The sequence below is a fragment of the Lissotriton helveticus genome, chromosome 12 (genome assembly GCF_964261635.1).
Source record: "Lissotriton helveticus chromosome 12, aLisHel1.1, whole genome shotgun sequence".
NCBI lineage: Eukaryota > Metazoa > Chordata > Amphibia > Caudata > Salamandridae > Lissotriton > Lissotriton helveticus.
Genome location: NC_136073.1, coordinates 108,491,207 through 108,518,467, shown reverse-complemented (window position 1 = coordinate 108,518,467; position 27,261 = coordinate 108,491,207). Strand labels below are relative to the sequence as shown.

General features: G+C 45.0%; 1 protein-coding gene across 1 annotated transcript in view; it reads right to left on the bottom strand.

The window, feature by feature from the left end:
* Positions 1-6,081: 6,081 nt before the first annotated feature.
* LOC144797643 (hydroperoxide isomerase ALOXE3-like) overlaps positions 6,082-27,261 on the bottom strand; it is a 127,124-nt gene continuing 105,944 nt past the window's right edge. Inside the window, exons 9-14 of the mRNA XM_078668344.1 lie at positions 21,500-21,586; positions 15,337-15,506; positions 13,851-13,972; positions 10,785-10,885; positions 10,411-10,581; positions 6,082-6,672 (exon numbers count right to left, since the gene is read on the bottom strand). Coding sequence (XP_078524470.1) covers positions 6,493-6,672; positions 10,411-10,581; positions 10,785-10,885; positions 13,851-13,972; positions 15,337-15,506; positions 21,500-21,586 — 831 coding nt within the window. The 3' untranslated portion in view covers positions 6,082-6,492. The remainder of the gene's footprint in view (positions 6,673-10,410; positions 10,582-10,784; positions 10,886-13,850; positions 13,973-15,336; positions 15,507-21,499; positions 21,587-27,261) is intronic.

Sequence of the window (27,261 nt, the reverse complement as noted above, 5' to 3'; positions counted from 1 at the left end):
GAGCATGTAGTAATGTGCGCAAAAGCAGCATCATGGCAGCAAAGCTCATACTAACTTAGCAATGTCGACAATGACCCTAATGACCATATAACAGCGGGAAATTGTATAGTCCAAAGCTCTGTTTTTAATAGAAAATCAGGGCCTTCGGTGGTCATATCACTGAAAATACAAGATTTAAAAAAAGATATTGTCTACCGGTGCTTGTGGAACACAATTTCTATGGACTGGAATCTAGAGAATGCTAAAGTGATTCTGGTATTTTACTGACCTATGCTGGTAGTTTTCTATCAAGAAAGTTAAATAGAGGCAGTTGCCAGAAAAATAAAAAGTCCCTCAGCAGAAAGCAATTCTGGTATTTTACAGACACGTACTGGTCGATTTCTATCAAGACACTTAAATAGAGGCAGTTGAACAGAAAAAAAGTCCCTAAGCGGAAGCAGACAAGTCCTAGGGCTGATCTCCAGAGCCCACAAAGTACATACACACAACTATATACTAAAGTATATACAAGAGGTTGTGTTAGAAGGGGCGATCTCAGAGGGCCAGGTTGTGCTCACCCGACCACCCCAGGACCCACCTCTCCCACAGATATTGCCGAATCTTATCATGAGGTCCCCACCGGGGGGTGACTTCGAGTCTAGGATCGTACACACTGAGCTCACACCACACTTCCGAACAGATACCACACCGTAGGTTTTCTGTAATAAGTTCTTTATAAACAGTAAAAAGAAAGTAGCACTCTTATGTACAAGCGATCGAGGGATCGTAAAGTCTTTAGGGATGGGGGAAGCGGGACAGTCTTTTAGTCTTTAGGCCAGTACGAAGCGTACCCTGCGCACAGCTCAATCCTCGAGCCGGGGGTACAGAAGGTGAAAGTCGTACTAGCTGCTTCTCTCACGTCGCGTCGGCTCAGCTCGTGATGGTAGCGTCGATGGTCCAGCCGGACCAGGGTACTCCTTGAGCCGCGACGAGGTCAGCAGGGCTCGATCCGGAGATGTTCTTGAAGAGCCGCGACAGCGTCAGCAGGGCTCAGATGGTTTTGGGTTCAAGCTCGAGCCGCGACAGCGTCAGCAGGGCTCCGAGGTTTTAGTTCGGTCTTGGAGAGGACGAGCCACGACCGCGTCAGCAGGGCTCCGATGGTTCAGTTCCGTGTTCGAGAAGGAGCCACGACAGCGTCAGCAGGGCTCAGCGATTCGAAGGTTCAGTTCTCCTTGAGGTCAGCCGCGATCAGATCAGCAGGGCTTTTCTTGTCCAGGATACAACTGCCCGCTAGTTGTGGTGCGGGCCTTGATATAGTCCAGTGGCCCTTTGATGTCGGGACCCTCGCAGGCGGAGGTCTCATGCCTTGGGGGCTGGTCGTTGGCAAGGTCCGGCGGTTGGCTCTTTTATCCTTTGAGGATGCGCCCGGGAATTCCCAGACGCCCAGCAGGTCTGGAGCCAGCACTCGGGGAGGCCAGAGGTGCAATCGAAACTGGCCCACAGGGGAGGGCCAAAGGTGTGACAGAAACCAGTCTCTCTGGGGAGGCCGGAGGTGCCATCGAAACTCCCTGGCTTATCTCACTCGGGGAGCCCTTTACCACCCATCCGGGACTGGCGCGCCTTGTCGTCTAAGTTTCGCTGGTCTCGGGGTCACGGTAGGCCCAGGGAGTCAGGGGTCTTGGGAAGGGAAAATGGCTGCCGGGCCTTGTGGGGCATGCAGGTTCTAGGCGCTCGGAGCCGGGAGTGGGACGGGATAAGGGGGGCTGGTCATTGGTTACGGGGTCTGGGCATACAGGGAGCAGGCCGACCAGGGACTCTGGGTGCCGGCTCGCTAACGGGGTACTGCGCAGGGAACTCGGGGTGCATGTCTATGCTAACGGGGTGCTGAGGAACAGGGGGGGGAACCACGCCACAAGGCCAGGTCCAACAGGTTGCAAATGCTCGACCTAAAAACTGAAGATTTCCAGTCTCCAAACGTGATGGATATCCAGTCTCCCGTATTACAAGAGCCATTGTATATAATGCACCTGTAATACGGCGGATGGGATAGCCACCATGTTTGTGATGCAGTAACACATTCGCTGAATTCCAAGTCAGGCCTGCTGTGTACTGTGGGGCTGCTAGATTTACGACAGGGATGATTCAAGCATGTGAATCTATGAAATAATGACTACATAGAAATCTGGCGGTCAAACACAAAGAAGTTAAGAAAAAGAGAAACCACAACCATCTGCTATGTAGCCTACTGATACTATAGAGTATTCCAAAGGGAATATTAAATTCCATAGTCAAAACTACCATCAGAGACAGAAACCACTACGAAATAGTCAGATTTCCATCAACTGCCAGACGTGGCCAGTGTCATCGGGATATCCTTTTCTTACCACTCAACCTTTTTAACACAAAAGGCAATCATGTGGTGTAAATTTTGTATCAGTTTCTGTGACCTTCGAATGGAGTGATAGAAGACCAATGATCAGTTGGACTACTTGATCATCCGTGTACCTGGAAGATATCTACCAAACGTAGTGATGGAAAGAGATTAAGTGCTGTGCAAGGGAAGTAGTGATCTAAAAAGGATATGGAAGAGAAAAACCCTTTATTCTAATATCTCTCCCAAACCTAATAAAAATAATTGCAGATGCAGCGTAAACCAAATATGCAGCTGCTCGTGAAAAGTAGTCACTTTTCACGAGCAGCGGCATATTTGGTTTACGCCGCTGCTGCAATTATTTTTATTAGGTTTGGGAGAGATTAGAATGTATTTAGTAGATATCTTCCAGGTACATCAGATGATCAAGTAGTCCACTGGTCATTGGTCTTTCTATGTAGTGAATGTAGTTGAATTGGGGATTGAATCTGGTAATTGGTCGGTAAACTGTCCCTTAGACCCTTGTCCCTTGTGGATGTGATAGGATCTATGAAATATACCAAATGCTGGAAAACCTCAGTTATAGATAGGTAAGCAACTTTTTTCTTCTGTCACTAGATCCTCCCTGCTGTGCCATTTCTTTTAGCAGCACTTTGGAGGTATTTGCCACGCTTTGCAAACCTGATACCATATCATAAGAGAAATGGTTCTGTACAGCTAGGTCTTGACTGTTTGAAGACCAGGGACTCTTTCACAATTCACAGTCTGATGTCACACTATAATTACAATACATTTATAAACCGAGAAAATATATGGACTGCCATTCCGATATAGTTCGCCCATTCCCTTTCAAGCTGCACAGCTTAAACCCTACTTCGTTCCAGGTCTGTCTTTGCACTCCTGCCATCAATACATTATATGTAGATAGGTAGATAATAAAACCCGAAGACAATATCAAATGCAAGAATTAACATTAATTGTATTGTTCCACCACTTCACTCTAACACCTAATAAATCTTGAGAACACACAAATTAATTGAAGGGTTATTAATCCCTTCACTGCGGCGGCTATTCCGCCGGAGTGCTAAGGGGGCGGGGCGGCCACACGGCACTCCCATGCTCGTGACGGAACCGCTCCGACACGAGCCTCGGGCGCGCTGTGCTTGTGACGGAACGGTTCCGTCACGGCCCCGCCCGCCCAATAGAACGCTCAGCGCAGGTGCGGAATTCGCGCTGCGCAGGCGCGGCGAGCGGGCCGTGACGGAACCGTTCCGTCACAAGCACAGCACACCCAAAGCTTGTGACGGAACGGTTCTGTCATAATCATGCAATGGGTTAAACGTTAATAAACCAAATGTTAAACAGTATAGATCTATAAAATGTAAAGGCAATAGGAATTTTTTAAATTACAAATGTGCACTGAAATGATGGTCCTTGGAAAAAAAAATAAAACTCAACATTGTCAATATTGTTAAACTCAAAAAACACAAATTGGCCAGTTTTGGTTAGATACACAAACATAGCTCTCCAAGCTTTGGGTTGTGCACATGCCCTGTGGGTACTTGCCCAGCATCAGCCCATTCTGAAATATTTTTTACAGCAGTCCATTGGTCTCTGGAAACATTTCTTTGCATCTAAATTTGATACCCTGCACAAAATATTGAATATTAATTTGTTTACCCATGGTTGAAATGAGATTTTTAAGGGCCTTTTGAACGCTCCTCTACAGAGTGCCCGGATTCCCCCTCAGCCAGGGTATGGTATGGTCCCCCTGCTTCCACAATGGATTTCCCCAATAGGTTAAAACCACTGGAACTACTTCATGATCTTATGAGGACAACCGGAGAAGAAGGCTTCAGCTCCTGTAAACCAATACCATCACCAGAACAGATTCGAATTTGTCTGTAATCAGTGCGCCTACAACTTCCAAAATGCTGAACGTCTAGAGACCAATTCTTTGAGAGTGGGTGGATTGGCAGAAAAAAAATAAATAATTAAGTGTGAAACCTGATCTGCTGTTCGCTAATTTTTCAGCCATTTGTTACCGGTCCTTACGAAAAGCGTCTGGTTTGATTTTAAATGGGAAAATGTACTTTTGGAACCCCTCTCAAGGTTTCACACTCACCAGTTACACAACACTTCAAGGTGAACCTATGGTAGAACAAATAATGGGTTTTGGAATGTTACCTGTGGGATTTGTCAAACATGTGCAGAGTTACAAGTGAGTCACCAGTAAGTCACAAAAAGCTACCAGATGTTCCCTGTAGATTTGTCAAACATGTGCAGAGTTACCAGTAAGTCACAAAAAGCTATCAACAAAATGACATTGCATCTTAGTTAGAGTCACTATCTTCGTTGAGACAAGGATAACACAATACGGGACTAAGTACAGGTGTGTTGGGGCAAACTTTAGGAAATCAGGAAAGTGTGAGCACTTTGACGTCCATATAAGTCCGCTCATCCTTTTGCCATAAAACATCTTCATGCTAAAAGCAAACAAAAAACCTCTGCACACTTCACTAAAAAGCTTGATCTATTGCCTTGGAGCTTGCTCCCTTAGACCTTTATTGAAAATTCCTCTGTACTTGGAGAATTATTCATTTCATTTAGTGTCCATTGGCTAACGTGATCAAGATTCTTCTTACCTGGGTCACTTTCTCGTCTTCGAAGACGTTTCGCTGTTTTAGAGCACATCTCTGAATGAGATCCTCTATACTGCGTTCTGGAAGCACAACCCTTTGAATTTGGATCTTCGTGTTCAGGGGCATTTTTGCCTATTGTCAAGTTGTGTCCCAGACCAGCCTTTGTTATAACTACTTCATGGAACCGGAGGCGTCCTAGATCCTGTGGACCTGCCACTGGAGATTACGCTGTCATGGTGGTTCTAACACCTTTCGATGAATGCCCCAGCCCCTTCCACCCCAGTGCAGATACCTCACTTGGGTTTTGACCTTTCCCGATATTTTCAGGGACATTACTTCGTGCTCCCCACCCTCCCCCATGTTAAAAGTAAGCGTATGTGGACAATATCATTAGATGTAGAAGTTAGTAGCAAATTCTACCCACAACTTCTCCCCTCATGCCAGGGCACGGCCATCCGCCTCATAGTCAAGGGCTCATGATTGCAGGAAATGAATGTAACCGGGGACCTGCGAGCCCTCATTACTGCTGAAGTTTCCACCTCTGGCCATTGCCGTACAATAAATATGAGGCAGCTCAATAAGGGAGTTAGGGATCAACACTTGGTCATTGTTGGCCAGAGAAAATTCCAGATTTGTAAAGATCGACATATCACCCCTAGGGGTATCCAGGTACTGGGGGCAGTCGGGGAGATTAAGTGAGCCATTGCCCAGAGTCACAGAATGCTGAGTTGAGGACGGCGATCAAACCGTGAGTCTGCGCTCTGGAGTCTGCCGCTCTGGCCGCTGTGCCACACATCTCCCATGAAGGGGCTTCTGCACCCCTTTGTATTTTGGTGAACTGATGTACCCCTCCTGCATTATGTAAACATTTGGGCCTAGATTTATAACACGGTTGAATGGGTGCAAGGAAACTTTGTGCTGTGCGATTTATAATCGATTCAATGCTTTGTGCCAGGGGAACGCCCACACAAAACCTTGGTGCATATCCGCCATGGTTTGAGGTTTGGAAAATACGTTCTAGACAATTCTTGGGTGCATAATGTTTCGTTATTGCAGGTTTTAAAAAAAATGAGACGCAAGCCAAATTGGTTTACTTTTATAAAGCATTTATAAAGTATCGTTGAAAAAACACCAAGAAGAGCAAGGCAAACTGGTGGCATTTCTGAGCTAAATAAGGCAACTTTAATTTAGCAAATCCGGCACATTTAACATTTCACAGCAAGGGTTCTTTGGCAGTAGACATCCCTGGCAGCAGATGGCCTCTGGATCAAGGATCAGGTGCTGCAGCATTACAAAACAGGCTGAGAAGTCGCCAGTGCAGTGCCGTGCCAACAAAAGTAAGGACCCACTTGGCCAGTTTGGAACCACAGCAAAGGGCAGTATGGACCAGATTAGAGAAGGGTCATATGCCAACAGATGGCAGGCTTCAGGGTCAACAGTGCTTGATAGGTTAGTCATACAGGCATACAAAGGTGTTCCATTCAACAGAGGGCTTCATTCTCAAATCGAGATACTGTTCTCAATGAGCAGGGGGTCCAGATAGGCGTACTTCACTGGCAGGTCTTGGTTCCTCTTCTGGATCTCAACAGAGATCTCACTCAGCCTTTTCTGGAAAGCCTTGATGCACTGAGCTGCCTTTTCCTCTGTGAAGAGCTGGTCTGGATAATTTCCAAGAAGGACCTTCAGGAGAGAAAAAAACCAAACATTCATTTCTGTGTTGAATCAAAGCATCGTGGCTACCAAGGTAGTCTGAGGACACTCCCACCCCTCTTGCCCCATGGACCAGTCCAGTCTGAGTGTGTACTCTAAATCAAGTCAGTGAAGGAGTCCACCCGAATTTAACACTGGTTGCGGGTGCCACGCAACTACAGCACTCACAGACTGCTCCAAGGTGGGAGACCAGTGACCATTCAAAGAAGCATCTCCAAGCCTAGACTGCCTGCACAGTTGACTTGATTTATTAATGTGAGGTATTCACACAAGGTGACCTTACACTTGCAAATCCTTTTATTCATGTGATATCAGCCTACAATAGATTACTATTGCACATAAGTAAATCTCACTCAAGTGGTGCAGAGTGAATGTAGCAGGTAATAATCAAATATTGGTATAGGTGTAGAGAAAAGGATTTCTCCACAGGACAGTTTCCAGTGTGGGGTGCGGGGGGGGGGGGGTTGAATAAATTGTGCATTGCACAAAGGAGATGCCACAAATAGCAAGTGGCTGTTCAAAGATAGACAAAAGTCCCTGGCCTCATTTGAGGAACTCAATTTCTCCAAATATGTATGCTCAACTCAACTGCTCATCCCAGCAAAAGGCACCTTTACAAGTCTATTCTTGGACACCTGCCTCAGTACTCTAAAAATCGGATGCACCAAGAGGATCAAGAAGGCCCCGAAGCCTGCAGCACATGCCACCTACAGACTGATTTCTAATGGTCACTTAGAACAATAATCAAAAGAGCAGCTGTGATGCAGATCTTCAATTTCATGAACGAAAACAATCTACTCTCCAATCATAAAACTGGCTTCTGTTCTAGCAAAGTGGCCAAATCTCCCCCCCACCCCCCTTTCCCTTCTGGGATGACGAGAGGACTACTATAGACAGACTCAATGTCCTACTATTGCTGGAACAATCCATATGTCCACTATCCCTTCCCTCTTCTCAGGCTACAGAAATGTGAGATCTATGGAACCATCCTGAACTGGACCTCCAGCCTCCGACAGATTGTCCTACACACATCTGGATTAGACTTTGCCTCCAAGCCTTCGATAAGTAGCCGTTGATGGACCACCTAAAGCTACACTCATCCCAAACAGATCCTCAACTGCAGTGAATGGAATAGCTACCACTGTAGGATCATCTGGGTCCGGAAATCCCATAGCCACTGTAACATCTACTGAAGGAAGGGTCTTGGGAATGATTATTCATTCCAATGTATCACTATTCTTTCAAATGAACTAAGTTACCAGAAGTGGTTACTTCACCATGAAAACCCTCTGGCGCGTTGTCCCTCCCCTAGGTTTGCCCCAAATGTTGTACGCTATAAACATTCTAGATCGGTCATGACTGAACTGGGCAAATGTCTTCACATCTTATCTTATGGGGAACTTGTATAGCGCACTGACACCGAAAGGTTTCCTGGCGCTGGCTGAGTGCAGGTGAGATGGAGAGACGGGGGTCTAGCCAGTCTGTGTGAAGAGGTGGGTTTTCAAAAGTTTTCTAAAAGCCAAAAGAGAATTGGCAGATTTAAGAGATAGAGGTAACTGGTTCCAGAGGGCGGGGGCTAGGGAGGCAAATCTCCGACCGCCAGTTTTTTTAAATTTGGTGGCAGGGACAGCTAGCAAGAGGCGATGGGAGGAACGAAGATTACGTGCTGGACAGTAGGGGATGACCAATGATTTGAGAAAGGCAGGGGAGATCCCGAACACAGCTTTGAAGGTCAGGCAGCCGATCTTAAATGCGGTCCTCTGCCCTACCGGTAACCAGTGAAGTCTGTGAAGCAGAGGTCTCGCAGATTGCCACTTCGGGGTTTTATAGGCCAGCCTTGCCGCTTGGTTCAGTACAATCTGGAGCCTACTAAGGAGGAATTTAGGTAGGCGGTAGTACAGGGAGTTTGAAAAATCCAAGCGGGAGAGCACCAGGGCGATCAGGACTTGTATCAGGGCCTCTGGTGTCAGGAGATGGGAGACTTTCCTGATCTTTCTGAGCTGGAACATACATGGACACAACCGCACCGATCTGGGGCTTAAGAGAAAGGTACGAGTTAATTATGACCCCCTAGGCTCTTTGATGACTTAGCCGGGGCGGGCGGGCAACCAAGCTCAGTTGGCCCGAACTGTGGGCCCCAGTGAGTAAGACTGTTTCCTGGGAGGATTAACTCAGGCTTCCCCGGGTTCAATTTGAGCTGATGGGAGTTCATCCAATGTTGGATGTGTAGCATCACTGCCTGACAGTCGAGGGCTGCATTGGGGGTGTTAAGCGGAAAAATGATTTGCAGATCGTCTACATAGTTGAATACGGTGATATTCCACCTCTTCAAGGAAAAGATAAGCGGCTGAAGATGGAGATTAAAAAGCAGAGGGGACAGGGAAGATCCCTGAGGCACTCCGAATTGTTTCATAGGTTGGCAAATCGAAACATACAAAAGATTTCCAGCACTAGGATTTGAAATCTATGAATGTTGTAACTTTCCAGGTATACTTCTTAAAAGTTTTGTGATTTCCTATAAGTTGTGACTGCACTCATCTGCTGTTTTGGACCCGTGGAAGCAAGTTCACAACTTTCTGAACTGGGCCCTGATGCATCCTTTTGACACCAATGCGCGTGGGACTCTAAGCCTGCGATCAGAATGAAGTTTTGGATCTCCTCCTAGGACCTAGACACAATATTCAGGGCCTGATTCACAAAGGTAACACCGTTTTGAGTAAATTTTCACTTCCAAGTAAGTTTACTACTTTAGGTATTCATAAACTGCACTTTTGTAGTAAAATACAGGTTTTGTAGTAATTTACAGATTTGTAGTAAGTCCAGCAGTACACATGGCCAACCAAGGGTACTGTAACACCCTCCCATAAAAATAATGGAGGCACTTAAACCCATGGAAAATAATGTTACACTAAATTATTCAAAACCGTTAAAAATATTAATTAAGGTTAAAACATATAGTATACATCTTAACTAAAAAGTATTCATTAGCCTATTTTGAATGTAAAAGATAATGTAACAATCTGGATTAATGTATAGTTACATTATTTGTGACATTTCTGGTTATATTTTTTAAATTCAAAATAGGTTACTAACTATTTTATAATTAAATTGATATGTACTGTTTATTTAAACTATTTTTTTTTTTTCCCCCACAGAGTTTTATATAGCGCAAGCTTGACCCGAATCGGGTATCAGAGCGCTTTACATAGCACCAGTTGCATTACATGAGGATACATTCATTTTTGTCAGGCACAGGGAGATTAGGTGATGTATCCAGAATCACAGGATGTTCAGCGTCATTGCAGAGACTTGAACCCAGTTCCACAGATTCGCGGTCAACCGCCCTAGCCGTTAGGCCAACTCCTATATATATATATTTAACATTAATTTATATCATTTAGCTACTTCAAAAATGTTACTTTAATATTTCCTGTTGGGTTTCATGTTAAGTCGCTACCTCCATTATTTTGTATGGGAGGGGGCTGCAGTACCAGTGGCTGGCCATCCATAGTGTTGAACTACAAAAGTGGAAATTACTGCAAAAGTGCAGTTTGTAAATACTGTGAAGCAGTAAACTTGCTCAACAGTGCAGTTTGTGTATCAGACGCCCAGTGTTGATTTCCAGCAGTGCCTCAAACAACTTCGTGCCACAACCCACCACTAGAGGTACCAACCCGCTGAGCCATGTGCAACCCGCTGAATGTTTACCCTATCTGAGGACGTGCTGGTTAGCACCCACATCAGCACCATGATACGGCAGGTACTGTCCACTTCAGGCAGAGTCTTCAGAATGTTTTCAATTGTCGCAGCACCCTTGGTCTTAGGAGGAGGATTCCTCATCGTGGCAGGAGAATTTGGCATCCAGTAGAGGAAGTCAAACTAATGTTTAAAGAGAGAGAGTGTCAACGAGGTTAGGGGTACTGAAAAATAAACAGTATTAAATCTGACAGGAACAAGTTGCCATTCTTAGAATATCAGGAATTTGGCCAATTGGGAAATTGCACATTTTTCTAACCGCTGCACACAGTATCAGTTGGGCCCAAACTAGTGGCCCAGTTGACCCCACCCATGGCCCGATCTACCTGTGGACTGTTGACAGAAGCATGCTTGGCTGAACAGGTGTAGATAATCATGGTCAGATACTTGACCAACTCTGCGCGACTCTTCAAGGCGGAAGGCACACCTGCATGGAAATAGGTTTTCTATAAGTAAGTGCATAGATGTCTAGGTTTCAAAAAACAAGTCACCTTATTTTCAGGGCCAGTTTTGCAGACTTCATATACCATATGGAATTACAAATAAAGTAAACTTCAGTTAGAACCTTCCCAAAAACTGTTTATTTAGAATCATTCCAGAAAATAGTCTTGCTTCCATTCCTCCCTATTAAAAGAAGTCTATCAAACAGATAGTCGCATACACTAAGTTAATACACCATTATAGCCTACTGCTGAACACGTTCATTGTCCTCAAAAGCCAATTTGGAGGGATAGAGAACCGGGGCGGCTCCACCGCTATGGCGGAGGATCGTCGCCCCCCCTGCTGGAACCAGCAGACGTGCGTAAAATAAAATCATAATAAAGCAGTTAAAACTGCTTTATTATCCTTCTATTTTATTCCAGAGCTGCCGCAGAGTCTTCCGGCAGCAGGAGGAGTTGTGGGCTCAGGGCACTACCAGTGCGCATTTTGGTTTGGTCAGCCCTCTACTGCCCGCCAAACCAAGATGCGCACTTGGATATCTCCAAACTGTTGCTTGGTGATACACGCAACAGCTGGTCATATACAAGAGTGATGTAAATACACACTGCAGCCATATATGGCATTTAACTTCCCATATAATAGAGGCACTTTAGGGACTATCAACACTGGTAGGAAAGTTAAATAGAATGTTCTAAAGTACAGCACATTTTGGTGGGCAAGCATAGATACTTAAATATGGTTTAGCTGTGGTAAAGTGCACAACGTCCTAAAGTCCTGAAAATGGTGAAAACACTGGGGGTGACCTTGCAGGTAAGGTGGATCTTCTAAATGTTATAATCACTTTATACCACTGCTCCCTGCAGCTCAGGCCTAAAACAAACTGCTTATCCCTCTGCAGTGGGCTGTAAACCTAGTACAGCCCAAAGCTGGAGGGGCGTAATCTTAGAACATTCCAGCAGTTGAGAGCAGTTTTCCAAATTAAAGGAGAAGAAAGGCATCTCCTTCGGATCCTAGACTTGTATCAATACTTGGAAAAATAGCGCTATCCACACGTGGAAGCGTCCTTACAAATGGAAATCAAAGGCCAACCTTGAATCAGTTTTCTGAATTACAAATGAATTCAGTTTATTGTTTCAGTATTTTTTTTGTTCAAAATCAATTCTTCCAACATCATTTTTAGTTCATTTTAAATTCCTTATGGACACTCCATATGTGTCCATAATGTACGTAATTAGTTTTGTGCCACCAATGCATATCGGGCATACCTCATTGGCGATCTGTCCGGTAAACACTATACCACCCCGTACAGATAAGTTATATTTGGAACCACAGTATGAAGTCCCAGTTACCATTTTTGAACTAACACCAATACACAATGTTACTTAATTAACACGCGCTGATTTAGAAAGCAAATATATTTCCGCATCAAGTAGCCAATATAAGCCTCAGACTGAACCTCAGGTGGTGGTTTTAGTTCCACACCCTGGCAGACTTCATTTTCGCTTCATTTGTTGTTTATAGGAACACACGCACTGACGACTGGCAGAGGTATGCTCAAAATGCATTGGGGACACATGACACATTGTGTACATTATGCAAACATATGGAGTGTCCATAAGGAATTTAATATGAACTCAAAATGTTGGAATTGATTTTGACCAAAAGACAAACAAAAAAAATACTGAAGCAATAAACTGAATAATTTTTTAATTCCGAAAACTAATTTGCCTTTGATTTCCATTTGGAACCCCGGCAGTGCATATAAGGGACGCTTCCACATGTGGATAATGCTATTTTTCCCCATTACAAATTTAATATATGTACGGCCACTAAGAGTTATGCATTATCTTAGAGGTGCATCATTTAGGTGGATGCAGAAAACAACCACTGTAAATAGAGGGCTCATCCTGAGTTCAAGAGATACATTGGAAATTAATTTAGATCCCCTATGATGCCTACTGAAATGTCAAGTCCTGGCTGTCAATGCTCTGGCGGAAAAGGACAGGGTAAAGAGCTAAGCAAAGGGCCTTAAACATTACTGGGAATTAAACAGGGAGACATCCGTTACCCTAAATTCAGTTAGTTCAGGGGAAGAACAAAAGGAGTATTGTCTAAATAGTATTAAGTCGTAGCAGGGTGCTGAGTGGTGCATTTAGTTTAGAACATCGCTCACATATTATTTGTGGACGGGGACTGAAGATATAAAAAAATGGGTCCTCTTTGTGTGTCATTTGTGTTTTTTTATTAATCTAATTCCAAAGTGTAACCTCAGAAACCTTGAGAGTTATGTCATTCTCAGCACTTTGAAACCTTTTTAATGTCACCTTCCATTCCAGACAGTCCTAAGCGGATGGAAACAAAATAGAGACAATTGTATTTGCAAAGCCAAGAACTCTAGCATGCAATTTTTAAACATTTATTTGCACAGATCTGCAATAGAAGTTAAAAGTAAATACTTTCATAAATTGGTGGTTATATACTTTTAAGGAAAGTAAAAGAAACCAGCCATTGCAGATCTTGCCCAACACTTTGGCCAACCAGCCATGTCAATGAAGCACACTATTTTGGTTAGGAGGATGTGCACAAGTGACCTAGTCAATGCCACAACTCAGGGTGCAATACAACCAATGGCTAAAGTGGGTGGATCCCCTGGCCTATGGTGTTATAGGTGGAAGCACAATTTGAATGGCTTTCCACCAGACCAGTGGCTGAAGAGGTCTCACCGAAGCCCACACTCTGGATATTTGTGTTTTCTTTATTTATGAATTTTTGTAATCACATGAGGTTGGGTGAGACAACTAAAGCGCCTCTAGGCCAGATTTACACAAAGATACTCTATACATGCAATCCACAGGTTAGCTATCATTTGCAGGGATCCACCAAATGCAGAAGTTTTTACCCAGCTGGATAAACATTGCACATCCCAATACTAACAGAAATCCAGATCCTACCGGAGGATTCTCTTGCTAGGAAGGCTTTAGCGAAGATTTCATCCACCCAGGCCTGTAGCTCAGAATCCTTCTGGACACAGCTGTCATCCTGGTAGTAACAGTCAACGATAGAAGACACAAAGCTAAAAGAGAAACCAGCAAAAGGTGACGAAAAATAAAACTCATTAGCTTTAGCAGAAGATTAAGAACCATGGGCCACATGTACCACCATTTTTAGCGGTTACAAACGGAGACTCAGGCCGTTTGCGGCCGCTAAAAAGGGTTGTAGCATGTATCAACTCTATTTTGCAAGTCAGTAACCTGTTAGACTTGCAAAATAGGGCTTTGCGAGTCACTATTAGGAAGGGGCGTGCCAAGGGCGTCCCTTCCTAATATGTAGTCGCACGGGCATGTACAACGGTTTTGTGACTGAAATGAGGTCGTAAAATAATTGCAGTTTACTGCCTACTTCAAGTAGGTAGTGAGACACTCGGAAAGGGATTTGCAGCTAAAACATTTTTCAATAGCAGGCACTCCTAAAAAATTGGACTTTTCCTCATTTTGTTTTTGAAATGCATTGTGTGTTCCTTTAAGTCAAACAGGAAGAATTAAAAAACAAAAAGTTGCTTTATTTAAAAAGAAAACGCAGACATGGGGGTCTGCCGTCCCCAGTAGGCCACCATCCCCGTGTTATTGCCCATTCCCAATATTAAAGAGGCAGGTCATTTGTGACCCCATTAGGAATCACAAAATGTGTCTGAGACACATTAGTAAATTTTCTTTTGTGACTCGCAAATTGAGTCGTAAAAGGAAATGTAGTCTCATATTCAGAAATTTGTCAAAACTTGAGGTGGCTTGGCTGTGCTGCCACAATCTAGAAACTTTAGCCAATATTTAGGGGAGTGCCTTGGCCATGCTGCAACATTCTGAATCTTTGCCCACAATTGGAGAAGCAGAGGGTGGCTGATGTGCCACACTGTCACATTCAGGACAGAGTTATACTAGCAAAGTCGTGCCGTTTTTGTTTCCCATTGGAAATACTCTGGATAGGTCAATGGCGACCCACAAATGAGCAGTGCGTGTAAATGTAGAGACCACAGTGACAGTCTGGTAGTGTAATGTGCACAGTTAAGGGTCGGACAGCCTTTAGCTGCTTTGGAATTGTATGCATCAATAGACTACTGGACTGAGAAACACTACATTGTATAGTTTGACTTCGATACAATATTGCCCATATGTAAAAAAAAACAACAACAAAAAAAACCATGGTTACTGTACCTTACACCTCAAAACTCATTGTCTAGTTACAAGTCTCACACCTCTCTGAACTATGTCCACCTTTGAACATATCCATGGCCCTGTGGTCTCTTATGAATTTTACCAACTACAGGGTTTATTAGACTTTCCCCTAATCCCCAATACTATAGTGGCATTTGAGTAGATTGCTGGTGCAGCGACAGGCTGTGCTTTGTCTGCATAGGTGTGTAGACACTGTGCGTAACCTCACCTCTCAGTCGCTGCCCACAGCTTCAGGCTGTCATCTCTGAAGTAGTATTTAGGGAGCTTGTCCATCCCTCGGGATACGATGTTGTCGACAATGCACAGCGAGCTGTAGGTCAGTATTTCAAGGCCATTCTTCATGAAGTCGTTGAAGTGCTCCGCACCAGTTGATGCACTCTAGGGACACAAAGAAAGCACTCTGAAGCATGGACCCCACACTTCACCCCCCTCTGAAAAAAGCCTGGGGGTTCAGGGGGGGGGGGGGGGAAGAGCTGCACCTTAGGACCCTACATAAACACCAAGGGCCTGATTCACAAAGGGCCCACCTACTTGTGGCTGAGGACCCGCAGTCGTAGGGAGTCTCCACACTCGGGGCGGGGTCTCCATACTCAGGGCGGGGTCTCCATACTCAGGGCGGGGTCTCCGCAATGAGAATTCTCATTGGGGAGATTCCATCCAGAGTGTTGAGACTCCCGCCACGACGAGGGAGCAGGACCTTTGTGGATCAGGCCGCAAGGATAGTCATGACCAATGTGACTCCCTCCAATCCTCCAATCCTCCAACCCCCCCCCCCCCCCCTCCCCCCCCCCCCCCCCTTTCAAAGGGCCATTCATTGTCAACAAGTGAATGTATACAGAAAGTGCGTTTGGGGCCAGGGATTCTAAAAGAGCAAACTCTTGGCCCTGGAGAATGTTAATTGGGATAAACTAAGGCCTTTGTGAGACCAAACAGACTGTATTTGAGTTCAATCCGATGGCCAAATATGAATATTAATAGTTAAGAATTCTGGTGTAGAAATAGGAATATTTATTAATTTTTGAAGGTGTTTCTAAGCCAACACGTGTTGCATGACATGTCGCTTCTCCAGGGCCAAAATATTAATATTACAAAATGCTGTATTTGTAATACAGCAGTACAGAAAACACGATTATAATATTACAATTCGAAGAATAGATCATAGTGAAATAAAAAGAATTGATAAGAAAAAATGCAAATGACAAATTAATAAAATGATTTATACATCATAAAAATGATTAAGAATAATATCATCAAATGTAGATGTTCTAACCTAAGATAAGGAGAACAAACCGAAGCTTAAGATTAATAAAACAAGTGCCAGGGAAAAAGAGGGAAAATATACTTATTAAAACAAGCATTGGGATAGCCAATAGGTCTCGTTTTTGCCAGGGCTATTGGCTTTGCAAATGTGTTTAAATTATGTTGTAGAGCAGTGTGGCTGCTGAACAGCATATTGAAAAGTGATGAAGTGTTAAGCATTTATGTTATCTTATAAATAGCCAAGAAGACATTATGTACAACTGAACAACCCCATTAAAAAAATGGAAACAAAAAAAAAAAGTCTTCTAGTATTTTGTCCTTGTAATGCTGGTAACGTTTACCTGCCTGTTCCAATGCTGGTTTGTTATAGCTTTATTTTTGTGATGGGGAGGGGTGGGACAAACAGGAGGCTGAACTACAACACGAGCAATGGACGGACAGTACGGGAGAATTAACAGATGCTAGATTCCAAGGGCAGACTGAAGTGGCGCTGAGATGGTGATGTAAAGGTGCGGAGGCATGGTCAGGTGATGCTGAATGATACTCAGGTGATTCTGAATGATGCTGAGGTGGTGTGGTGGAGCAGAGGTGGGGGTGTGCTGATGCGGAAATGGTACTGAGGTGGTGCACTGATGAGGTGGTAACCCTGTGTTGATGTTGAGATGTGATGGTGCGGAGGCATGGTCAGGTGATGCTGAATAATAATAATAATAATACTGGATTTTATACAGCGCTAACAGCTACCTCACAAGGAGGTGTCCCGGCGCTAGTAGAACACTAATGACCAGGGCTAAAGAATAGAGAAGCTAGCGTGGCTGGGTGAATAGCCAGGTCTTAAGTAATTTCTTAAAACAGGGTTCAGACGGGGCCTGTTGGATTGCTTGAGGTAGTGAGTTCCACAGAGCGGGGACGTTTGCTGAAAAGGTCCGCCCGCCTAGTCGGGCCTTTTTTTCGCGCGGGACGGCCAGCTGGACGCGGTCGTTGGACCGTAGTGCGCGACTTTGAAGATATCTTGGGAGGCGATTTTTCAGGTATTGTGGGCAGGAGCCATGCAGAGATCTGAACGCCAGCGTCAGAGCTTTGAATTTTATTCTGTTGACTATTGGCAACCAGTGCAGGGTTCGGAGATGCGGAGAGACTGACTGCTTGAACGGAATTCGCAGTAGTAGTCTCGCAGCCGCATTTTGAACTACCTGAAGCTTGTGCGTCAGGTATTTTGGAAGGCCAAGGTATAAACCATTGGCATAATCCAGTCGGGAGGTGACAGTCGCGTGGACAACCGTTTTTCTGCAGCTCACTGGTAGGAGTCTTAGGATTTTTCGTAGGTTTCTCAGCTTACTCAGGCAGCATCCGGCGACTTGTTGGATATGGGATGAGAAGGACATGTTATCATCCCATCTCACACCAAGATTTTTTGCCGAGTGGCTGGGTTGGGGGGGCGGGCCCATCTCCGTTGGCCACCAGAATTCTGGGGGGGGGGGGGAGGGACCCTTGCCGAAGAAAATGACTTCGGTTTTATTAGCATTAAGTTTTAATTTATTAGTGTTCATCCAGTGTGCTATATCCTGGAGACACCCTTTGAAATTAGAGAACGACTACTGCGTCATCTCAGAGTAAGGAAATACCAACTGGGTGTCGTCGGCATATGATATTGCCTTGACCCCCCAGTTGGCAATTAACGTAAAGAGAGGAGCCAGGTAGATGTTGAACAGAAGGGGGCTGAGGGCCGACCCCTGCGGGACTCCACAGCTGAGGGTTTTAGGTGTAGAAGAAATCGTTCCAAGTGCCACCTTCTGCGTTCTCTGCGATAGGTAGGAGTTTATCCACCCCAGCGCTCTGTCCTGAATACCTATCTCAGCCAGCAATCACTCAGGTGATTCTGAATGATGCTGAAGTGGTGTGGTGGTGGTGTGCTGGTGCGGAGATGGTACTGAGGTGGTGCACTGATGAGGAGGTGACCCTGTGTGGATGCTGAGATGGTGCGGAGGCATGGTCAGGTGATGCTGAATGATATTCAGGTGTTCTGAATGATGCGGAGGTGGTGCGCTGGTTCGGAGATGAAGAGGTGACTGTTGATGCGGAGATGGTGCTTTGGTGGTGCTGCACTTGTAAGGAGGTGGTGCTGTGCTGCTGCTTGTTAATCATCTTGTCTGGCCACATTTGCTGTGTATTTAAAGGAGGACCGCGGACGCAGCTTCCTGCGGGGCCTGTTTACTTTCGTTCCCCAACTTCAAAAGGTGACTTGTTTGTGCAAGCTTCACTTTTTTGTTTTCCTCGTGCTTTTGTGGCATTTGAACAGCAGACCCTTCAATGGCAATTCTTTTTTATTGTGTTTAAAAGTTTAAAGGCTATTACATATTTATAAAAAAAATATATGCAAGATGTAGTGGAGATGCCAATTATAGCATGACACCACAAGTAATTTAGGCGCTTGCAGGCTCAATGGAACAATTATGCACTATTGGTCTGCGCCAGATGCCCCTTCCTGGAGGGTTGTCTTCTACAGCCAGGAACCTGAACACCCTCTCAGTTGCAATCACCAGGTTCCACAGCCTCCCGACTGATTCCACTGACGCCAGGTGCCCTTCAAGTAAAGGCCAGTCCTCAAAACTCCCAGTAGACCCATCCAGGGTTCTAATGCAATTCTATTACCCCCAACTGTTCCTCAAAGGGTTTATTTGGGCCAGTGACCCTGACCCTGTAGAGACCCATCTTAGTCCTGGAGACCAGCTGAGGTCAAGGGCCTTCAGTCCATCTGTACAGTGGTGTCAGGTAACTTCTGGCTGGGCATTATTCTGGCATCACACCCCCAAGTTCACAAATTGCTCCTTTTTGCAGGTTCTCTTTTTTTTTTTAAGTTGGGTGGAATTTTCTAAAAGCCAAGGAACCATGGCCAATCCTAGGATGCCACATCACTGCACCCCTGCACTAACCCTCTTGCAAAGTATTCTGAACAGTTAGAAATGACGACTTCAAGTGGTCTATGTAAAGACCTTCCCTGGGAGTCTCAGCCTCACCCATGACTGAAGTTTTGGCGAGAAAGCATCAGCAGCTGTCAAAGTGAAGCTCCTCTTGCGTTTGGCTCCAGAGGTCTGGCCTTCCTCCTTTGTGGGCTTGGACTTACCCTGCCAAGGTGCAGTGTGGGTAGTTAACACATGCAGATTGCCTCCCCGCCCCTTCATTTGAATTGGCTCACACATGGTTATTGGTTCCATTGTGTGGTGAGGACTTGGATCCTCCTGCTGGCCAGCAGATTATTTAATTTAGCCCAGCAAGTGGTTCGGAGGGAGAACCTGGATTATTGACAAAGACCTGGAATCGGATTATGGCAGAGCCAATGAAACAAACATTCTTCAAATGTGATAAGGAGTGTAGTTATGACAAAATTGACAGTGGATCTGCACTCGGGATACATGTTTAATCTAAGCTGGCTAACTCACTGGACCCTGTATGCTTACGTGGGGAAAAGTTACTTTGTAGTGGGTAAATAAATTGCACATTATAGGAGAAATCTGCCCCAGACTGTCAGTAAGTACCACAGGTCTACACTAAGAAGGCCGCAGAATTTACCATGTGAGACTCACTAATTAACGGTCAAAACCAGGTAGCGAAAAACAAAAAACCCTTTAATCTTGGTTTTTTCCCTGAATTTCAAGTTTTTTTTGTTTTTAACGCAAATACATTTTTTATTACTGTACCTAACTAGAAGGCGACATTAACCACTTTTCAGTGAATTTCTCTGACCAGGCCCTGCCGCAATCCTTACCTTGGACAGGCACAGTCCTTTCTGCACACAGCCTTTGGCCTCTGTCCCGTTGTGTCGCCCACACAATTCCCGGGGGTTTTGGTGTCCCTGCCCACCCCCTTCTACCCAGTTTTAAAAACATTTTGAGTACACAGAGATAGAGTCCCTGTCTCCTATAATGGAGGGCTCAACATTTTCTTCTTGGTTGCTGCAAGCCAAACAGATTGCTTGGTACCTCAGAATTGGTTTCAGTCTTGTGGTGCTAAAATAGCCAATAGGAGAAAAAGCTCCTTTCACCGATCAGAGGTCCCAATTTTTCTCTCTCCAAGTTTTCAGTTATCACAGGTGCCAGCAGGAGCAGCCGTCCAGAAATACCTTAATTTCTAACCCATACAAGTCCAACCCACACACCTCTTTAAATACAAATTCCTCAAATTGCTGAACAGATTTACGCTAGATCACAAAAATAAAAAATGTTAAATTCTAACTTTTTGCTGAATTTGGTGTCATGGAGTTCAGCAGTTTTTCTGTAGTCGAGAGCAAGTTTTCCCATGTTAATTAACACAAGAAATGCAAAAATTTTGCCCCCCCCCCTTTCAGTCCAGCCCCTTTTTCTTGTCCACTGCTTGATTGATCAGCACAAAACATTCCAGGAAGAAGCAGAGGGGGTGATTTTTTTTGGGATAGTTTTGTGCAGATTCAAATGGCGCAAAATGTATTAACACAATAAAAAACTCTTCCTATAGAAGCTCTGACCCAACTAGCTGTACAGTGTTGACTGCTGCATTATATCCATCCATATAGGTCAATGTAGCCAGGATTGCCGCTTCGACAGCACATAGTTGTATAGAGGGAGAGAGGGTTGCTTTTGCATAGAGAAACAATCTTTTTAGAAAAGTATTGCTGAGAAACAATACATTTTTGTAATTGTAGCAGAAAGTGGTACATTTTGAAACGTTTATTCCCTAACTTTGATTTGAAAGGATACATTGCCATTCCCCACGGTTAACTACTATTCAGTTACATATTTAATATACTTTCTAACTGGAGTACAGTAAAATATTGTTTAGTTATTCCAGTTTATTTTAAAATATAATTGTCAATGTGATTGTATTTCCTTAAAATTCTTTCCTTCAAAATGTTCCAATTTTGTTTCCTCCAATGCATTCTCAGTACTCGTTTCCCCATCCATTAATCCACATACATAAGATAATCCTACTGTTTACATTGTGTTGCTCAAAAGAATGGCTTTAGAAGCCCTCTACAACCTCTATATGTGTTCCAACATCTAATGTCAAGAGCAGTTGCCACATGGTCTAAAAAATGTATGTATTCAGTATCTGCATGCAGCACTAGTATGACTCACCTGATCAAAAACACCCCCAGGTCCCACAAGTTTGTCCCGCGCTGCCATATTGGCGTAGAGTGTGTAGCGGAAGTGGGGGAGCAGGAGCTGGAAGAAAAGCAAATAAGATGCGATTGTGTGGCAGGCAAGTACAAGTCAAATTTTGAGGGTTGGGTGGGGGTAAGTAGAAGAGGGAAGGGTGTGAAGAGGTTGACAATAGGCACACTTTCTTCACCTAGAGACTATTAAATTTAAATCCTCCAAGGCTTGACTACAGCTCTGCCAAAGCAACTCACTTGACATGCATCTCCTGAATACTTTCCTTCACTCTGACCCAGTGGCGGCTCCTCCACTATGGTGAAGGAACGTCGCCTCCCCCCGCCAGCTTCAAAATTTAGAAAATAAAATGGATCATTTTATTATAAGTGCTGAGTACTGGGGCGGGCCATCACTGGAGCAGGCACAAGAGTGGTGGTAAGCACTGCCATCAGTGCGCATGTGGGTTTGGCCGGCCATCTCAGGCTAGCCAAACCCTCATGTGCACTGAGCTCTCTTCAAACCGAGCTACGTTGTCGGGTTGCAGACAGCAGGCAGAGTCCATTAGAGCGCAACTCGAGCGCACTCAGGCCAATCCTGAAGCAACTCGTGCATGAGAACAGCTTCAGGATTGGCTGCAAGGGAGGTCTATGCCTGAGTGGAGCGACGAGAGGAGCAGAAGACCGGTGATGCAGCGGGCTGCAGGTATGGTTTGTTTTATTTCTTTCTTTTGCCCCCACCCCCCCACCCTTCTACCCTAATGCCAGCCACTACCCAGATCCAGAGCTCAAAGACTCAAATACGAGGGGCTATAAATCTAGGAGAATGAGGTGTGGGTGGAGCATGAGGGCTTGTGGGGTTACGAAGAGATTATAGAAAATAGAAAGGGAGGCATAAATGCAGAGAACATGCTGGAATACATCCTATACGTTTACATTCAGATTGGTCTCCGTTATGATCTTGCATGGTTATGTTCCCTAACCTAGGCAGCAAAACGACTTTTCCTACATTTGTCCTACCTTTCACTGCACAACGGTTCTAGCAATGACCTTTTGCCCAGTTATGTGCTGAATAAATGTAGATTGGTTTCCTTGAAATTAGCCTAATTTATTATACCAGAGGATTCTTAGCATCATATCTTAATCCTCTGCACATGACTTGTATAACAGGATTAACATACTCTGTACAAAAGTCAGCGCTATCTTCATCCTTTGACGACAGTAGTCATCGCTATCTTCATCCTTTGACGACAATGCTACCTTGCATAATTACAATTATTGATTTAGGCCTATCTACATAATTGTACTCACAAAATAGCGATTGTGGTAGAACCCCTGAGGCTACCTTTTTAGTATAAAAGAACGGCACCTTCAATAGGTAACTAGAGGAGAAGCTTCTGTGCGGACACGGACACAGAGGTCCCTGCACACTGAGACTTCAACATACGGCTTTCTGACATCCCATGCAACGTGTCCAACTCGTGAGCAAGACCGGGTCCTTCATTCTCTCCGAGGTTGGCTCTTTCACAACCATATACCTGCTAGGTACATTGAGGTACACTTAGGTAGGGTATGCATAGTAGGAGTACGCTAACATCACTGTTTTTAGGTCTCGCCTGACCCAGCGCATGCACTGTGCTGGCGAGACTTTTAGTGAGGGCTCAAAAAATGCTACCGTGGCCAGCCTAGAGCTACAGTGCATGTGCGCGCGCTTAGTAGCAGGGGCGCCATATGGCAAACTACGTCATGCTCATTAAGCGCCCGCGATCACTTTCGCGGCGCCCCTTTGATGTTCTCATTCAAAGATCAAACATCAAAGAACGAGATGTTGTGTTAATGCTTTGCTGCTGCCCATTTGACTTACAGCATGCTTTCTCTTTCCACAGACTATGTTTGTGTTCCTTTATTTTGAGATGCTTTTAGTATTACTGTCACACACAACCACACACACAACCACACGCACACACAACCACACCCCCACACACAACCACACCAACCCACAACACAACCACACAACCACACCGACCCACACCACACACCCACAACCACCCACCCACACCCAACTACACCCACACACAACCACACCAAGCAATGGCATAGCCAATAGGTCTCGCCTTTGGGACCTTATAAGTGTTTAGCCACGCAACAGTTGATGTGGTTGCACCAAGGATATTGTGCTGCATAACTAAATACTTAGAAGGTACCAATAGCGAGACCTATTGGCTATGCCAATGCTTGTTTTATATGCCTGCATATATTCGTTGCTTAGCACCACGGTAGAAATGTATCTGTTTACTCTATTGGTGCTTGTAATATCTTAAATTTGCTTCTGTGTATTGATTGCCGCAGCAATTGAATTGAATTGAAAATAAATTTATAAACGCGCAACTTTGCCCAAAGGCATCAAGGCGCCTACAAAGAAAATCAGAAAAGAGACAAAGGCTAAAACCCAAGGCTAAGGATATGCTCTGCCAAAGAGCCAAGTTTTTAAAGCCCTTCTGAAAGAAGGCATTGAAGGTAGGCTCCTGATCTCCAGGGGAACCATATTCCACCATCTTGGGGCCAGGTTAGAAAAAGCTCTGCCTCCCCATTTGGCTCTGCGCACCCGAGGTACAGTTTCGACGAGGAGCGGAGGTTCCTTTCAGGTGAGTACAAGGAGAGGAGGTTTTTTAGGTCTCCGGTCTCCTTGTTTAACGCACCGTATGCCAGGCATAGCACTTTAAATGAGATCCTAGCCTCAATTGGGAACCAGTGTAGGGATTTTCTGGCAGCGGTCGCAGACGACCTTTTTGAGAGATCCAGGACAAACTTCGCCGCAGCGTTTTGCACCGATTGGAGACCTTGCAGCAGACCTTTATTGGCCCCGGCATACAAGGCATTGCAATAGTCGAGCCTAGATGTTATCAAGGCCACGACCGTCTATTTTCGAGCTTACACAGATAGATAGTATTTGATTTTGCGCAAGATTGCAATGATGCCCCAGCAGGTAGATATGGTCCGCCTTACTTGAAGAGCCATGTCAAGGGAGGGATCAATCATGACCCCCAGATTTCGTGCTGCCCGCGTTGGAGCCGGGCAGGTCCCCAGAGATTCCGGCCACCATTCCGCCGACCAGATGTCATCCTTCTCGCCGAATACGAGGATCTCTGTCTTTTCCCCATTTAGCCGCAGTGAATTGTTAATCATCCAGAGGGCGACTGCCTCCATGCAGAGTCTAAACTTGGAGGCAGAGGAGCTGACAGACTCGGCGAGAGACAGTAGGATCTGCGTAGGATACTACCTCCATCCCAAAAGATCTAATAAGCCTGGCCAGGGGGGTCACATAGATGTTAAACAGGGTCGGGCTTAACGCCGACCCCTGTGGGACCCCCCAATTCAGCGGCAGGGATGGTGTAGGAACTCTCCCAGCTTCACTCTCTGTTCCCTCCGGTCCAGGAAGGAGGCTAACAAGCTTAACGCCTGCCCCTCCACCCCTATCTCCCTTAGACGAGATGTTAAGACGAGGGGAGACAGGGTATCAAAAGCAGCTGTGAGATCCAGAAGGATCAGCAACGTACTTCCGCCCCTATCAACCGTGGTGCGGATGTTATCAAGCACCACGGTAAGGGCGGATTCCGTGCTATGACCCCTCCGGAAGCCATGCTGCGAGTGATCCAAGAGACCGGCGGTCTCCAGAAAGGAAGAAAGGTGCTGGTGTAGGTGGATTTCCAGCATCTTAGCGGGGGCTGGGAGCAGCGAAATGGGGCGACAGTTTTTCAGCACTTCTGGGTCCAATGACGGCTTCTTCAAGAGCGGCTTCACAACCGCTTTCTTCCATTGGGAAGGGAAAGTACCTTCGCTTAAGGCCTTGTTCATTATTTGAAGTAGCGGGGGCAAGAGCGTCTCCTTGCATTGGTTAAAAATATGGAGAGGACAGGGATCGAGGGGCGAGCCAGATTTAGTCTTACTCAACAGGACTTCCAGTTCCTGTAAAGAAAGTGGAGGAAAAGTAGACAGCGAGCTCGAACTTGCATGTCCGACTGGTTCAGTATCGAGGGAGGTCTGGGGAACAAGGACAGGTGGAGATACAGAGATCCTTTGGAGCTCAAGAGTCGCGACAATATCGTCGATTTTATCCTGAAAGAATTCAGCTATGTTATCACACAGCTGCTGTGAGTTAGTAACAGGATCAGGAGTCTTCAGGGTAATTAAAGAGTCGACGATGTTGAAGAGCTCTTTTGATGAAGTAAGAGCCCCAGTAAGATTTGAAAAGTATTCTTGTTTGACTCTAATGAGCTCCGTCCTGTATTCCCTCAAAAGATTTTTATGAGATTCTCTATCCTGCATGCTCCCACTAGATCTCCAACACCGTTCCCGCCTTCTACAGGCTTGTCTCAAAAGCCTTAGGGATTCAACATACCAAGGGGCCGAAGGCCTTTTTCTAGCATTGTAGCGCAAAGAGAGAGGTGCAAGCACATCCAGCGCTGCGGAGGTAACATCTTCAAACCTCTGCACCGCAAATATGTTTTATACTAGAATCACGCTGGTTCATTAAATGCTTATTGAAAATGTCCCCAGTGTTTATTCTGTGTATCTCTCAGAGACTAAGTGAGCACAAGTGACCAAGCAAAAAGTACTGTATCCACAATCCATGAAGGGTCAAGGGTTGTCCTCTTCAATGGTTGCCAGAAACTATCCGATCCTACGTTTCAGGGGCTTATAGTGCCACTGTGAGCTTGCAAGTATATAGCTGGCCTATAGGGCGGACATATCCTGTGGGGGTGTTGGAATCAGTCTAGACATCAATCCCTTAGTTTATGTTGTCCAACAAACGTGTGGATCCTATGTATTTTTAAAACTACTTAGTAGCACCCTTTCACCTCAGAAACATGCAGTTCCTAGCCATCTTGAACATATAGTAAAGGTTCGACCATATGCTGTTACCACTCACTTGAGTCCTGCATTGCCCTTGCTGCCGCCCCCTCCCAAAAGCCTCTAGACCCTCAATAGTTCAAGTAGTTTTGTATTTTCTATAGTGGAAGATTTCCTTAAACATACAACACTAGCACTAAATGGGGAGCACCACTGAAAACTGTCATTTTAAGTGGGGAAATAAGTAACTTATAACCAAATTCTAACACTTGTGTATTACTCCTGCTTTCCCGTATTCAGAAGCCCGAATGGTAAGCATTACTGTTGCAGTTTCAATTTCTTACCAGACTCCAGATGGACTAGGGTTTGACACTTCGGAGACTAACCTGTACACTGTTCTCCATGATGGTTCTTCCCTAACGATAGGAGGCAGCAACTAAACCAAATGCTCACAATTTCTTGGGTTGAAGTTTAGTTTGTAATTGGATGGCCTCGGAAACAGTACTTGGTCTGGCAGCCAGAGGATGTGAACTCGTGAGGAACCTCTGTACAAAAGTGACCAGCAGCAGTTTGCACATACTGGAGTTCCTTCAAGGCATATTTGGAAAAACCCAAATACAAGTTCTTATTACATCCAAGATTGTACTATTGGTGGAGTAGGATAAATACCTCAGGGATGTGTAATCTTTCCAAATAGCCTTTGTAGAGATTACCAGTGGGAACCTGCAGCCTTTTCCTGCAGTGCTCGATTTGTGCCAGTGTTTGCCACTTATTACAGCAGCACTTATTGCAGACAGTCCACCACATGGTGGTGCGGTCTTTCTATTTTTAAGCAATGCAAAGCAGCAGCGTGTTTAAAATATCAATATACATTAAAACCAAAGTAATAATTTAGAT